General features: G+C 40.3%; 1 protein-coding gene across 3 annotated transcripts in view; it reads right to left on the reverse strand.

The window, feature by feature from the left end:
- Positions 1–15,436, reverse strand: part of PIK3C2B (phosphatidylinositol-4-phosphate 3-kinase catalytic subunit type 2 beta) — a 202,458-nt gene that overhangs the window by 65,353 nt on the left and 121,669 nt on the right. For all 3 annotated transcript variants that reach the window (XM_088458178.1, XM_088458180.1, XM_088458177.1), the window contains exons 15-17: positions 13,485–13,627; positions 2,931–3,119; positions 1,856–1,949 (exon numbers count right to left, since the gene is read on the reverse strand). In XM_088458178.1, coding sequence (XP_088314304.1) covers positions 1,856–1,949; positions 2,931–3,119; positions 13,485–13,627 — 426 coding nt within the window. The remainder of the gene's footprint in view (positions 1–1,855; positions 1,950–2,930; positions 3,120–13,484; positions 13,628–15,436) is intronic.

Consider the following 15,436-nt stretch of genomic DNA (forward strand, 5'->3'; position numbering starts at 1 on the left):
CTGCAGTTTATATACAGTGTAGCCAATTTTTAAAGGTTAACCTCTTTTAAAAAAAAAATGACATTTACTGATTTTAAGGGTTTATATTATATAAAAATCATTACCTACCTATATATTGGTTATGCTGGGCATACACAGCAGATAAAATGCTTGTCAGGCCGACAGACATTTTACATGGCACCCTGACACCTTTCAGATATCGCGATAATACACTGAGATAGCTCTGTGTATTGGCCCTGATATCTGTGCTCCTTCCCTGGGGAGGAGACATTTCCCCATTTCTTCATTGTGAAGGAACAGGGGAAATGTCTGTCGGTCAGCTGCGGCCAGGCATACACTGCTCGATGCGGCCAACTTTTAACTTAAAAAATATTTAATCGGACAGATGAGCTGGACGATCCGGCATGTCTGACTGGTTGGATGCACATCGGCCAAATAATTGTATAGTGTATGCCCAGCATTAGATATATTGTAGTCATTGGGCATGCCCCATTATTTGTGGTTTTTGGCTTCAAGTACATGCCTACTCTATTGCTAATGTGGTTAATTATGTCCCTTTTACGCCGGAATGGGCCTTGTTTGGTATAATTCCTCCCAACATTCGTATTACTCAAGGTAGCAGATGCCTTTTATTGGCATTAAGTGCAGCAGCTTGTAAGGCTGCTCTACACACCTGGATAAACCCTCTCCCACCCTCACTTTCTCTTTTTAAAGCCAAATTACATTACTTGTTTAGAATGAATTGGGTTGAAGCCATTTTAGATAAAGACCTTAAAACTGAGAAATTCTTCCTTATATGGGAAAGTTATATAGACACACTTTTTACCTCTATGCGTTCCCAAATCCATAATAGTCTACAGAACTCGTCCTGGAATCTGTTACAACTTGCAGCTAATGACCGTCCGATAAGATTGCAGTATTGATTTTTCTTTTCAATAACTTGTTATACAGTCAAGTGCATAAATATTGGGACATTGACAGAATTTTCATATTTTGGCCTCTATTCACCACCACAATGGCTTTGAAATGAAACAAACAAGATGTGCTTTAACTGCAGACTTTCAGATTTAATTTGAGGGTAATTACATCCAAATCAGGTGAACGGTGTAGGAATTACAACAGTTTCTATATGTGCCTCCCACTTTTTAAGGGGCCAAAAGTAATGGGACAAACTAAACAATCCTAAATCTAACTTTCACTGTTTAATACTTTGTTGCAAATCCTTTGCAGGCAATTACAGCCTGAAGTCTGGAACGCATAGATATCACCAGATGCTCTGTTTCATCCCTGGTGATGCTCTGCCAGGCCTCTGCTGCAAATGTCTTCAGTTCCTGCTTGTTCTTGGGGGCATTTTCCCTTCAGTTTTGTCTTCATCAAGTGAAATGCATGCTCAATCGGATTCAGGTCAGGGGATTGACTTGGCCATTGCATAACATTCCACTTTTTAGCCTTAAAAAAACTCTTTGGTTGCTTTTGCAGTATGCTATAGAGGCCAAAATATGAAAATTCTGTCAATGTCCCAATATTTATGCATCTGACTGTATGTACATTTGGTGGAGTATGGGGGGGCGGGAGGGATGGCGAGCTATCTAGTTTATTTATATTTCTACTGTGTCCTTACAATGATTTGTTGTACTATTCTAATTTTCTTATGTATGGCAATTATTCCATATGTAAATAGAACCTCTTTGCTGTTCGGATAATATTATACACCATTTGCACTACAATACAACTATTGTGATCATTGCATTTGTATCACGGTGATGTCTGTAAATGATACAGTACATTGTATTCAGAGGGTGGGAATACTTCAATGATGATCATGTGAATCTGCATGGTTGGGAAACATATTCACCTGTACAAGCTGTGGTAGGTAATCCAGGAGCTCAGCATCAGATATGGAATCGATCCACTGCACGGCTGTACGTCTCACTTCTTGATCCGGGAACCTGGTTAAAAATAAGGTAAGTCACAGATCAAAATAAAACGCAGGATTTAGAATTAGCTGCCAAACATCTATGATAATATTGATTAAAAAGTGATTCAATAAGCCACCGATACCACTTCCACCAGCTTTATATGTTAGGACAGATCGCGTGTAATTGAATCTGCCCCTTTTATGCCCATTTGGTATCCATTTTTTACATGTTTAATTACAGAAATTTATATTGCTAGAAAAGCAAAATAGGTATGATAAATATAACAGATCAGTTGACAAATCACAGACATAACAGAAGAATACAGGTTTAATCAGCTGTACGTCATCCATATTGCAGAGCTGATGGGCCCCATTCATCTGCGATGGATTGCTGCGATCCTGCGATGCTGCAACCCGGCATCGCAGAAATGTTGGATTTTCCCAATATGACGATCGCGATCAAAAATGTATCGCGATTGTCAAATCGGAGACATTTAACATGTAATATTTCAGCGATCCTGCGACGGATTGCTGAACATCGATGTTGGCCGGCGTTTCCACCCAGCAGATCGGCATTTCCGATCGCGTCGCAGGATCGCGGCAATACCTGTCAGATGTATGGACACCTTGAGTTAGATTGGAAGCAGTCAGAAACACCTGTGTGGAGGAGTCCATTATATCCCTTAACAATTAGCAGCATCCAGACACCAGGAAGGGGACAGTATGAAAATACTCATCCAACATTTAGAAGTATGTTGCAAGACCTGTTTCTGATCCTTGTACAGCAGAGCAGATTGCTAATGCTATAGGTTAACACTTAATGTAAAATTTATTTTAAGGATGTTATGTTCCTACTCCTGATAAAATACATGAAACTGAAACAGTCGATATATGATGGCCAGTTTATAAAACACACAGATGTGGGAGGTGAGACATTTTCCAGCCAGTTACAGTTAATCATTGCCGCAAACTAGAGATAGATAGATAGATAGATATCTGTACTTGTACATACGTAGCATGAAGCAGACCCAGCGCATCCTGATGTTTCATATGAGTCCATTGGCCTAGTAAAGCGTAGATGTCTGGTAGGCATGCCCACTGCCAGCTAGGTGCACTGGCCAACACCAAAGGAAGGGAGCTAATCTCAGAGTGACAGTAGTAGCGCATCTCCCACAATCGTTTCTTATCCACATCTGTTAGCCTGAGAATGAAAATCAGAAGGTAATGTAATTCCATGCCTGATAAACACACCTGCAATCTCTGCTATTCTGATCCAAGCCACCCTGCTGTATTACATTTAATATGAAGCATAAGATCACATAATACTGTATTAATAACCCAAATTTTCCCAACATGGAGAGGAAACTATACTTTGTGTTATAAAGTCTACAATTATCTGTAGAACGTAACTAGACACAGTAATAAAAAGAAAAATAATAAAATACAATATTAATAGAGCAAGACAACTTATAATGGCTTTAACAGTTCATGAAGGCGCCGAGCATGGGGACTAGAGATCTGAAGTCTCAGACTGACCTGAACTAACAATACCAGATACTCTGGGAAGCAGATTTTGTTCATTCTACTCATAACTTGACCCAGAAAAGGTTGAAAACACAGTTATTTAATGAATGGCTTGTACATACTTGGCATGAGGCAGGCAGAAATGTACATCTGGTATAGTAGTTGCATAAGGCATGCACAAGGTTGTATTTATCAAAAGCAATTTATCACAGCCCCTGTTGGTGAAGACTGTACGTCTATAATATATATATATATATATATATTAATACAGGCTTCCGGTTACAGTACGCAGGAGCTCTAACTTTAAAACGTTCAAACAAACAGATTCACATAAATTTCTTCATTCTAAATCTCACTGTACTGAAGATATTTTATAAACAATACATTTTTTCATAGCTCTTCTTCCTGCATAATGTCTGAGATTGTTCACTTAAAGAGGAACTAAACCCAAAATGCTCCATTTAATAATCATTGCTGAGTGGAGTCATTTACAATTGTTTTGCTTATTCTCCATCAAAATTATGTCCCTGACAGTTTTTTTTCTCAGAATCAATTGCATATTCAATTACTGTATTATTTTGCAATAAGGATTATTATTACTGAGGTCTACTTTTTTCCATTAAGGGGTACAGGCTATTCATGCAGTGCTAAGGTTAAAAGTCTGTCCAAAATACGACTTATACATATTGCAGAGTGTACCACAAAGGCCTGTGTCTTGCCTGTCACACAGATGCAATGCAGGTGATGTGCCGCCCAGTCATTAGTCAGATGGAAAAGCTTTTGGACAACAGACTGTCTAAAATTGGCGAACGGTGACCCCCACACTGGAAACACATGTAAATATCACACAAAGCTACATAGCAAGTAATAAATTAATTCATTCCTAGGACCATTATACATTTATATTGTATGTTCTATAATTTTAGAAATGTTCAGCAAATTACTCTGTCACGATCCTGACAAATTTTTCCCATATTCGCTTATGTTTTACCTCTTCGGTGCTGTTCCAGCTAGCGCCGAGGTCCGCTCACGCTGTGACCGCACATCACTCCCGGATGAGACAGAGGCCCGCCTGCACAGCACATCGCATCCAGCTAACTATGAGGTCTGTCCACACGGTTCCTGCTCTGCGCTTTCACTGTGTTTACCCGGCATGCTGCACACCAGAGTTCCCTCCAAACTCAGTATGGGCGCAGCCATGTTGGATTCAGTCACCTGACTCTCCTCCACCACTCAGAGTTCTGCTCCCAGACCAACTGATCACAACATCCAATCCCTGGGGATCCACCTCTATCGCTTCCATTTCCTGACTGGCCTCCACTGCCAGTACAACATCGCTTCTGCTGAAGTTACAGCTCCCTACTAAGCTCCCAGGTACTCTGTATTTGAGCAGTTCCAGTCCGTGTGATTCCAGTTTCAAGTATGGTTGCAAGTCTCCATTCCATCTGTGCTCCAGTCTGGGTTATCCACGGACACTTGTTCCCAAGTACAACCATTGGTCCCATTCGATCTCTCAAACATCGGTCCCAGCTGATATTTCCAAACATCGGTCCAGACGATATCTCCAACCATCGGTCCCATCCAATACTTCCATAATCTGTTCCAAACCGACCCAGTAATGCAACTCATCATCATTGGTCCCAAACTGATCAAGTTCATCAATTCTTCAACATCGTATTCAATTCCATCAAGTTCTTCAAATCAATATCGGTCTCAAACCGATCCAGCTCTTAATCCAGCATCATCGGTCCCAATTCCGATTCTGCTCATTCACTCAGTATTATACATTCAGTTCCATTCCAACCTGCTGTCGAAGCCGGATAATTGGCAGGATCGGTTTAAAATTAGATTGGGACGACACCATTTTGTGACTGGCCGCCTAGCGCCATTTTAGTGAATCTCGCCATTATAAGTACATACGGCGATGTTATTATATAGCGTCGTGCGATTCCCACGCAATAGAAAGAAGTTAAAAGTCCTCACCATGTAAATACAGTCATTAAAACATATAAAATGATTAACCCTGCAAAACACGTACCATGGTGTACTCAACAAAACACAGTCGCACAGCGCTAACTAGCATCTTTTCTCAATTCCCCAATACTTACACACTTCACACTTACATAAAAGGTTCCCTAGCATTAAAGTGTAATATTCAAGGTTTATTCAGTAATTATTAATGTTGTGAAATAAAGGTTATTTGATATCTAAGGTTTAGTACATGGTAAGCAGACCGTGTTTGGTGTTGTACTGATCCACTTTGTCTCAACAGATTTCCGGTATCATCGGTGAGAAGATCGCAACATGCGTCTGCAAACTATGGACTATAGAGAGTTAAAACATTAAAATATACTCTGTAATGTTATCAGCTTAGACTAACAAGCAGCGGGAAAAAGGACACAAAGGGCTGTTGGAGGCTGACTTGTGTCAATTTGAATTGACCTATGAACTATCCTGTAACAGAAGCACCTTTAAGAAGAACCAATGGAATCATGCCAAACTTGTCTATTGTATTGCCTATCCCTGTAAAGAGTATATATGTGGGCTCTCTGAACTCAGACCTCAGTCTTCTTGCTGTGCTGTTGACGGAGGTTTCTTTTACTGATGCCGGTATCTGGGCCCAAAGCGCGTGCGTATGTAACAACTGAACCTTGGTTCTGTATGATTTATTTGTGCTAATTGTCTTTAGATCACAGCGTGTAACCATCTGTTTTTATATTCAATAATAACTTTTTGTGCTTTGGAACCACACCCAAAGTCTGAGACCATTTATTTACTGTGCGACTCATTACTCTAAATAGCGACAATTTTAGAAGGTATAGACAGGTTTGCATAGAGGTTTTAAATAGGTATTGATACTGCTGTTGGGAGGTATCCAATTAGCTCCGAAACATTTTCGGCCGCAAAAAACCCCAGTGTTTTTTGCAACTGATGTTCGGGTCTTTTTTGACGATTATTTTTTGTGCTATCCAATTAAATTCCGTTTTTTACATGTGAAAATGTTCTGTTTTTTTCACGAAAAGACATAGGATCCGCGAAAAAGTCGCAGGCCTATTTATTTTCACTGCCGCGATCAGGGGGAAAAATAGCTTCTTACCAGGGATATCAGAATCCGGATAAGTGCCGGCATCGGAGCTAATTGGATAGCCCTAGGAGAGGTAATTTACCGCGGCTAATTGGACATCCCCCATTATATTTCTGTCTTCGTGTCTATGATCTACTGTAGTGGTTCTAAAACTTGGTCCTCAGGACCCCAAACAGTTCACGTTTTCCAGGTCACCCAGCAGGTGCACAGGTGTACTCAATACTTACTGACACATTTTAACAGATCCACAGGGGGAGCTAATTAATTCACTTGTGATTTTGTGAGGAGACCTGGGAAATATGCACTGTTTGGGGTCCTGAGGACAGAGTTTGTGAACCTGTGATCTACTGCCATATCTCGATCTCCTCACATCATTACATGAGGAAGCCCTAGCTCAAGCCACCCAAGTTCCTTTATGCATCTCTAAACTCCCTTTCAGCCTCCCACGCCTGTTCCTACCCAAACTAACCCTCAGGCGTGACATTCTCCAGTTGACAAGGCAATTGCTCATGTAAGTTAGACCATTGGGAAGCACTATTCCTTTCTATGAATATTTATTTCACCTTGCCAAAGTAAAAGGTAATACAGTATGTCAGCTTCCATTCATAGTATACAAAAAATATTCAGATAAATATGGCTTTATATAGAATATTCATGAATTATTCTATACATAAACACATACAAGACCAAGTTTCTGAATGCCAAATATTCTTACTTTTGATACAAGAGATATGCTAACAATGGGTGGGACATGTTTTCAGGGTTCCTATATTAAAATGATGGCATCAGAATACAGTGAAGGCATGGACAGACCTCAGTTTACAGTTTCCCAGAACCCCTCTGACTACCCCATTCCTGGTCCAGGACACAGTTTGCTCCCTCTCCTGGGACCTCCATACTGTATGGGGCAGTGGATGGTCCTGATCGTTTTTTTCCCTCCCATTCTTAACTTGTTGAAAACTCAAAAAATACACAGCTACATATTTTTTTACAGTGTCGCATACTGTATGGGACATTTCATGGAATGGCACTACTCCATTTGTCTTCATTTAATAGTATGTATCCATAATTTTAGGAAAAAGTCAGTGTATAAAGAACAACCGTATTTACACTACCGTTCAAAAGTTTGGGGGTCACTTAGAAATTTCCTTGTTTTTTTTTTTTCAATGAAGACAGCATTAAATTAATCAGAAATACTTTATACGTTGTTAATGTGGTAAATGACTATACTAGCTGCAACCGTCTGGTTTTTAAAGGAATATCTACATAGGTGTATAGAGGCCCATTACCAGCAACCATCACTCCAGTGTTCTAATGGTACATTGTGTTTGCTAAGCGCGTTAGAAGACTAATGGATGATTAGAAAACCCTTGTGTAATTATGTTAGCACAGCTGAAAACGGGTTTGCTCATTAGAGAAGCTATAAAACTGGCCTTTCTTTGAGCTAGTTGAGTATCTGGAGCATCACATTTGTGGGTTCGATTATATTCTCCAAATGGCCAGAAAAAGAGAACTTTCATGTGAAACTCGACAGTCTATTCTTGTTCTTAGAAATGAAGGCTATTCCATGCGAGAAATTGCCAAGAAACTGAACATTTCCTACAATGGTGTGTACTACTCCCTTCAGAGAACAGCACAAACAGGCTCTAACCAGAGTAGAAAGAGAAGTGGGAGGCCCCGATGCACAACTGTGCAAGAAGACATGTATATTAGAGTCTCTAGTTTGAGAAATAGACGCCTCACAAGTCCTCAACTGGCAGTTTCATTAAATGGTACCCTCAAAAAACCAGTGTCAAAGTCGAACAGTGAAGAGGCGACTCCGGGATGCTAGCTTTCTATGCAGAGTGGCAAAGAAAAAGCCATATCCACTTAAAGGAAAAGATTAATATGGGCAAAATAACCCAGACATTGGACAGAGGAAGATTGGAAAAAAGTGTTATGGACAGACGAATCGAAGTTTGAGGTGTTTGGATCACATAGAAGAACATTTGTGAGATGCAGAACAAATGAAAATATGCTGGAAGAGTGCCTGACTCCATCTGTCAAGCATGGTGGAGGTAATGTGATGGTCTGGGGCTGCTTTGGTGCTGGTAAAGTGGGAGATATGTACAAGGTAAAAGGGATTTTGAATAAGGAAGGCTATCACTCCATTTTGCAACGCCATGCCATACCCTGTCGACAGCACTTGATTGGAGCCAATTTCCTCCTCCAACAGGACAATGCCCAAAGCACACCTCCAAATTATGCAAGAACTATTTAGGGAAGAAGCAGGCAGCTGGTATTCTGTCTGTAATGGAATGGCCAGCGCAGTCACCAGATCTCAACCCCATTGAGCTGTTGTGGGAGCATCTTGACCGTATGGTACCCACGAAGTGTCCATCAAGCCAATCCAACTTGTGGGAGGTGCTTCAGGAAGTGTGGGTTGAAATTTCTTCAGATTACCTCAACAAATTAACAGCTAGAATGCCAAAGGTCTTCATTATTGTAATTGCTGAAAAAGGAGCATAATTTGACGAAAGCGAAGTTTGAAGGGCAAAATTATTATTTCAAATAAAAATCATTATTTCTAACCTTGCCAATGTCTTGACTATATGTTCTATTCATTTTGCAACTCATTTGATAAACAAAAGTCAGTTTTCATGTAAAACACGAAATTGTCTGGGTGACCACAAACTTTTGAACGGTAGTGTATATCTACATATCTAGTCAAAATTTATAGAAAACTATAGTGAAACTAGGCTTTGAATATAAATAGCATATTCTTTTTAGCATTGAAGGAATGGCAAGAATTCTTATAAAAAGTGCAGTAATGTGATGTCTTGGGCCACTAGAGGGCAGTATACATGTACATCTGCAGAAGATGGGCCCATGACTAACCTGACAAGAACAATCTGACAGGTTCATGTCACAGAATGAGGTTACAGGAAGCGACTGTTACACCTGCTTTTACCATATTTAGAAAGTATTAAAGTACAAAAACGGTTTATAACCAGAATTTCTTTAAAAGCAAAGACTACTATTTCAAAACGTGGAAACTATTTTTGACAAACTGCTTAGGTGTAAAAGTGACCAGGATTATAACATACAGTACAAGCCTAATACAAACAAAGACAACAAAACTGAAATGAGGATCATTGAGAACCAGAAGTCTGAGCTATCACTTTCAATCTCAATATCGCAGGAGTATTTAATTACAGGTTTTGAAGTCACAGAGACAATGTCTTTGTGAAACATGTTACAATCTTTCTTGCTGTATTCCCAGACCAGTCTGGGTGTTGCGTTACCAGGAAACAGCTGCAACATGCATGGGAGTGTGTGTAACTCTCAGATCACACCCATGACATGTCACAAACTGCCCAACGTTTGACATCTGTAGTCAGCTATTGGGCACATTTGTACAGAACTGGAGAAGCGTGGGGAGACTAGTGTAGAGGGCCTGAAGTTGAAGTGTTTGTAGCTATGGAAGAGGGAAGTTCACTAGTTCCCTATAGTAATATTACATACAGCAGCCAGGTAATACTGGTGATACTTAATCTGGCAAAAGTTGCTGGCATCTCAAATCTGGGTCATTTCACAATTCCAAACTATTATAAATACAGGCTGGGAATACACTAGACATGTGTAGTCCCCATAACATCATTTGTTAAGGTCCCAATAAATAAAATTGAGAGCATAAAATATTGATCTGTATGAAAAACACAGCCAGTGAAAAGTGCATTATTAATCGGAGAAGTAAAAGCACACTGCTGTATTTTAAGAGAAAGAAAATATTGTGCAATAAAATCATTGGTAAAAGCTATGGTGGAAGTAAAATACATTGCTCGGCGCTACTTTACATTTTAACACGGCTCCAGTGAATAGCAAAGTATTATCTCCCTGCTCCCTTACAGATAGCTGAAACTCTCTCTACAGTGTATTAATGTGATCATACAGATCAAAAAGCTGATCCTGCAGGCACTTTAGTTGGCCCTGCCACTGTGTGGATCTACAAACACATTCAGGAACCCACGGAGAGAGAGCATTGTACCTGAGCGCGTAGTATAAATTGATGAAATTTTGCTCTGCGCATGCCCGGAAAAGTGATGCAGGCAGATGCGCCCATGTAGATTTGTGTGGTTCTGCCACTCACACGTGAATGGGCGAGGCAGAGATGACATAGGCTAAGTTCAGTAAATAAGGGCCTGATTCACTACCGATCACAACTGCGAATGCAACAGCGATTACGCTCATTCATTGCGATCGCTATGCCGTTGCAGCACTACACAAGGACGCCCACTTTACCTTACACATATCCGTAATGTTTAGCATGTCTGCGAAACCATCGGTACAATCGAGTACCATCGCAGCCTCAAGCAGACTTGCACCAGCTCTGACCTTCTCAGAAATTGCTAACCTTGCCACACGCTATGAGACCTCAGGCTGCGTAGGACATCGCAGTGGCTAATTTATGCACTCCCCTACAACAGTGTTGAAACGCACTGGCACTCCTGCATTATCGCCGACCACCCCCGTCACCACCCACAAATGGCACTTCCTGTCACTTTGCTATGTCACTGCGATCACAGTCCCAATCACAGTGGCCTGCTTCGCACACTTCGATGCATACGCAGAACGCAACAATCGGATGATTGCGTGCATAATAGCAGTTGTGAACGCTAATGAATCAGGCCCTAAGTGTCCTCACAAATTGTGAATACATTGAGACCAGGCAACAAATGCATATATGCCTGAGACAATCGTATCTGCGGGGTGGTCAGGGGAAAGTGCAAATAGCAGATGATAAGGATGGCTGTTTGTAAATGTTCTGCTGAAGCTAATTGGTGTTTTCTTTGTTACTAGTTTAGTGCATATATTATGCTTTTGTATTTATGTTTAAGCAAATGTTTTGGGGGGTTTATTTGATACATGAGGTAGGAAATTGCTTGTGCTGCACTAGAGAGGTTTTCAGAAGTTTTATGGATACCGAATATAAAAAGCATTTGTTACAAAAAAAGAATGGTTAAAACTATGGGCACAAGTGGGACATACAACTATGCAACGGGTACAGGATGCCGGCGGTCAGAATAACCGACAGCAGCATCCCGACAGAATCTCGTCGCATGCAGGTAAATACCCTAAAATCCTCCCCCTAACCCACCTTCCCCACAGCCTAACCCGAACCCTCCCTTCCCACTGCCTAACCCTAACCCTCCCCCCCGCAGTCTAACCCTAACACTCCCCCCGCAGTCTAACCCTAACCCTCCCCCAGCAGTCTAACCCTAACCCTCCCCCCGCAGCCTAATCCTATTCCTCCCCTCCCACAGCCTAATCCTAACCCTTCCCTCCCACAGCCTAACCCTAACCCTCCCCCCACAGCCTGATCCTAACCCTCCCCACCCACAGCCTAGCCTTAACACTCCCCCCTAGTGCCTAACTCTAACCCCAACCCTCTCTCTAACCCTAATACTTACCGTCGGGATGTCAGTGGTTGAGATTCTGGATCCGGGATTCCGACTGCCGTCGGGATTCTGACACCAGTATTCTGACGGCTGGTATGCAGACTACATCCCATATGCAACACATTTCTGGTGTAGATAGGACACATACGCTACTGTTGTACACTGGCAAACATCTTTAGATAGTTGCAACTTGGCATACAGTCGCAATTGCAGCTTTTTGAATAAACGCAAATTTTACCTATTTGCTGCAATTGTGCGAAAAACACCTTAACGACAGTGCGACACAGTGACCCGATGTAACGATATATTACATCTCAGTACACACTATATGATCTGTCATACGACAACGTAATATTTTGTTACATGCATCATGTAACACCACGTCGTCCGTGGAATCGTCCCATTGATCATACAGAACCACCTATGGGACGATGCAACGAACAACAGGTGAAAAACGACAGATCGGGGGTACACATTATAAGATGGTCTTGCAAATTGGTCGAAAGTACATAGTGTGTATTCAGCTTAACTCTGCATTAGTACAACAATAGATTTCTGCAAAGCCAGACTGCAAAGATGTTGCTCAAACTCTGCATGCTCAGGTAAAGTATCACCTCCCTTCTAACAAGGCACCCTGTGGCACAGCAATAAGAGAGTATGGTGGACATAAACATAGTTATTTCAGTTATATTAATCTGCTCGTAGTACACAGCCTTTGCTATATATTAATGTCAAATAATGGTTTTACATACTTTTAAACAGTCCTTAAAATGGAGCTAAAATATCTCCAGGGCACACCAAAGCTGTGCTAAGCTGCAGATTGTGCAATGATATATTGTTATATTCCAGAATATGTCATTCATTTAACACAAATTTAAATCAGTTTATCTCCACTTTCTGGTTTCTTGACTCTTATAGAATACACCCATTAATACAATTACTCTCACCAAGGTAAGAGGTATCACTACTTGGAGAGAGAGAAAGTGGAGAAGTTGCCCAAAGCAACCAATCAGATTCTGTCATTTCCAATCCTGTGCTAGATAAATAACAAAAGCTGGGGTCCAAGCTGATCTGTACCTAACTGGTACATGGCATTCAATTAGTCATCTGAGATTGCTCTACAAAGTGTAGAAATATTACCTCTCAAAAAAGGATCCTGCTCAATGTAGGGAAATCTACCAAATTCTAAACTCTGAACCTCCATATAAAATGGTAAAAAAATCTTATAGTGAAAAAAAAAATGTTGTCTTTATTAAATGGCCTTAGGGCTAATCAACGTGATCCCGGAATTCTGAGACTTCATTGCCCCTTCTCCCTGCTCTAAGCTCAGCATCATCCACTATTACAGATCGAGACAGTAATCCAGCAGAGCAGCCCAGCTGTTAGTACATTTTACGCTACCATTAGGCAAATGTCTAATAAATATAAATGCTCTTTTTAACTATTACCAAAGTGCTAATTTGTAAGCTTTTAACCAAATGAAAAAATTCAGTTCTTGTGATGGAATCCAGGAACGCACCAGTATAAGGACTCTTTCTGCATGGCCTCACGCAGCTTGTTCCTGTCCTCCTCAGACAAGCTGGACAAGTCGTAACTGGGACTAAAAGCCTCAATTTCTGGCTTTGTGAATTTCACATCAAATGCAGAAGTAGGGAAGTCGATCTGTAGAGAGATAAAAGGGGAGAGAGAGGGGAAGTTGTTTAGGAAGTTTAGGCAGCCTAGGGAAAAACAAAATCTCAGAAAACCAATACTCACACAAGTTTTATGTACAGATGCAGGGATATAGTCAGTACCAAACTAGTCGGTAAGACCGAAGCCTTACATTACTACCACTGTGCTACTGGATGGCAATACTCCTTTCTCTGTCTAAGTCGGTAACTTGCCATTGGCCTATATTCCCACTCTTTATGCCCCTGCCCCTTGAAACCTGTTCTCAACAACAACATTACTTGAATAAATAGGTCACTGCCTACCGTGTGAACAGCTCACGGTATCCCTAGTCTAAATGTTATTAATTGAGAAATTTTGCAAAATGTTTAAATTAAGTAAATTGTGCTTATATGTCTTCCTCAGGTTCAGAAACGTGATGGTAAACAGGGTTGTGCTCAGTTTGTCCAAATATTTTATGATTGGCAGCCACCAGAACTGGTTTTGCCTATCACACTGACCATAAATAATTTGATTTGGTTTTGGAACACCAACCTGTGGCACCCCTGCAAGTGACCCGAGGCATCCCAGGGTGCTACGACACTCAGTTTGTGAACCACTGTATTAATGGGCAAATTAGTGTCTGCTTTTATCATTATTATTTATGAATTATATTATTTGTTGTTTAAAAATATTTTTTAATGACGAGGGAGGCATTCATTATTTAAATGCTCTAAAAATTGTGCCCACAGCATAAAATAAAAAAATGCTTCTCCCCATCCTGAGAAATATTTTTAAACCCCCAATTATCAATTAATTAATATTGACCTTTTAATATAATTCATGAAGAATATTGCTCTCAATAAAATGAAGCATAATTTTCCCCCAATTTATAAATAAAATAAAAATTATTAATGTATATGCAACCTTATTCAATACATAATGATGGCCTTCATTATAAGTGTATTGTGATTTTTTCTCCTTTTGAATGAAACTGGTATTTCTATACATATATAAATGGTGCGTCGAAGTTCTATTGCAGTCTAAAGTCTGGATTCTCGGAGGTTGTCTGGCGGTTTAGGCTCTAGTAAATCAGACGGATGCAATCCTGCCAGTAAACCACCAAAAATTAAAAAAACACCGCTTAGTAAATATACTCAGTAGATATCTAACAAAATGCTGCTCTCCAGCTAAATGCATCTTAAAATTAAAAAAAATATGTTGCTGCATCATAAAGCTTGGAGACTGTGAGCAAAACCTCAGCAATTATGTTTGAAGTATAATCCATGCTTATGCCCATTTAATGTTTATACAGAGTACAAAGAACACACTTATTGTGTTCCATACTTTGAAGTCTATTTTTTTTCCCCTGTAAATGCATAAACCAGTGGAATTTCTAATTATATTACATCACATCACATGTCGCACGTGACCCCTTTGTGCTGGGCCTGATTGGCTGAAACCAGATAGGGCTTTCAGTGTTCATCTAAACAAACAGTCAGAGGTGACCATTCAAGAGGCACATAATAAATGTTAAGTTTACATTTCTATGGACAATGATGTATGGGATTATCTTTACTTCTAAAGTAAATCTTGTGTATATTTACTATAGATCACTCTATCACCTGTCATAAGAATGAAGGAGACTGGTTGTTTTCTGCCCCATGCAAGAATAATAAACATAACCAGAGCATGGCTCACAGCTACTTTACTGAGATTATATAATAAATATCAAAACCTAGATGGAGCTTAGTCATTTTTAGCAATGCAGCAGTTAAAGAGGACAGACTAGTTTCTTGGTAATAAAAGTCTGGTTTTGTCAAA

Source organism: Taudactylus pleione, unplaced genomic scaffold, assembly GCF_031769625.1.
Source record: "Taudactylus pleione unplaced genomic scaffold, aTauple2 ptg000814l, whole genome shotgun sequence".
Lineage (NCBI taxonomy): Eukaryota > Metazoa > Chordata > Amphibia > Anura > Myobatrachidae > Taudactylus > Taudactylus pleione.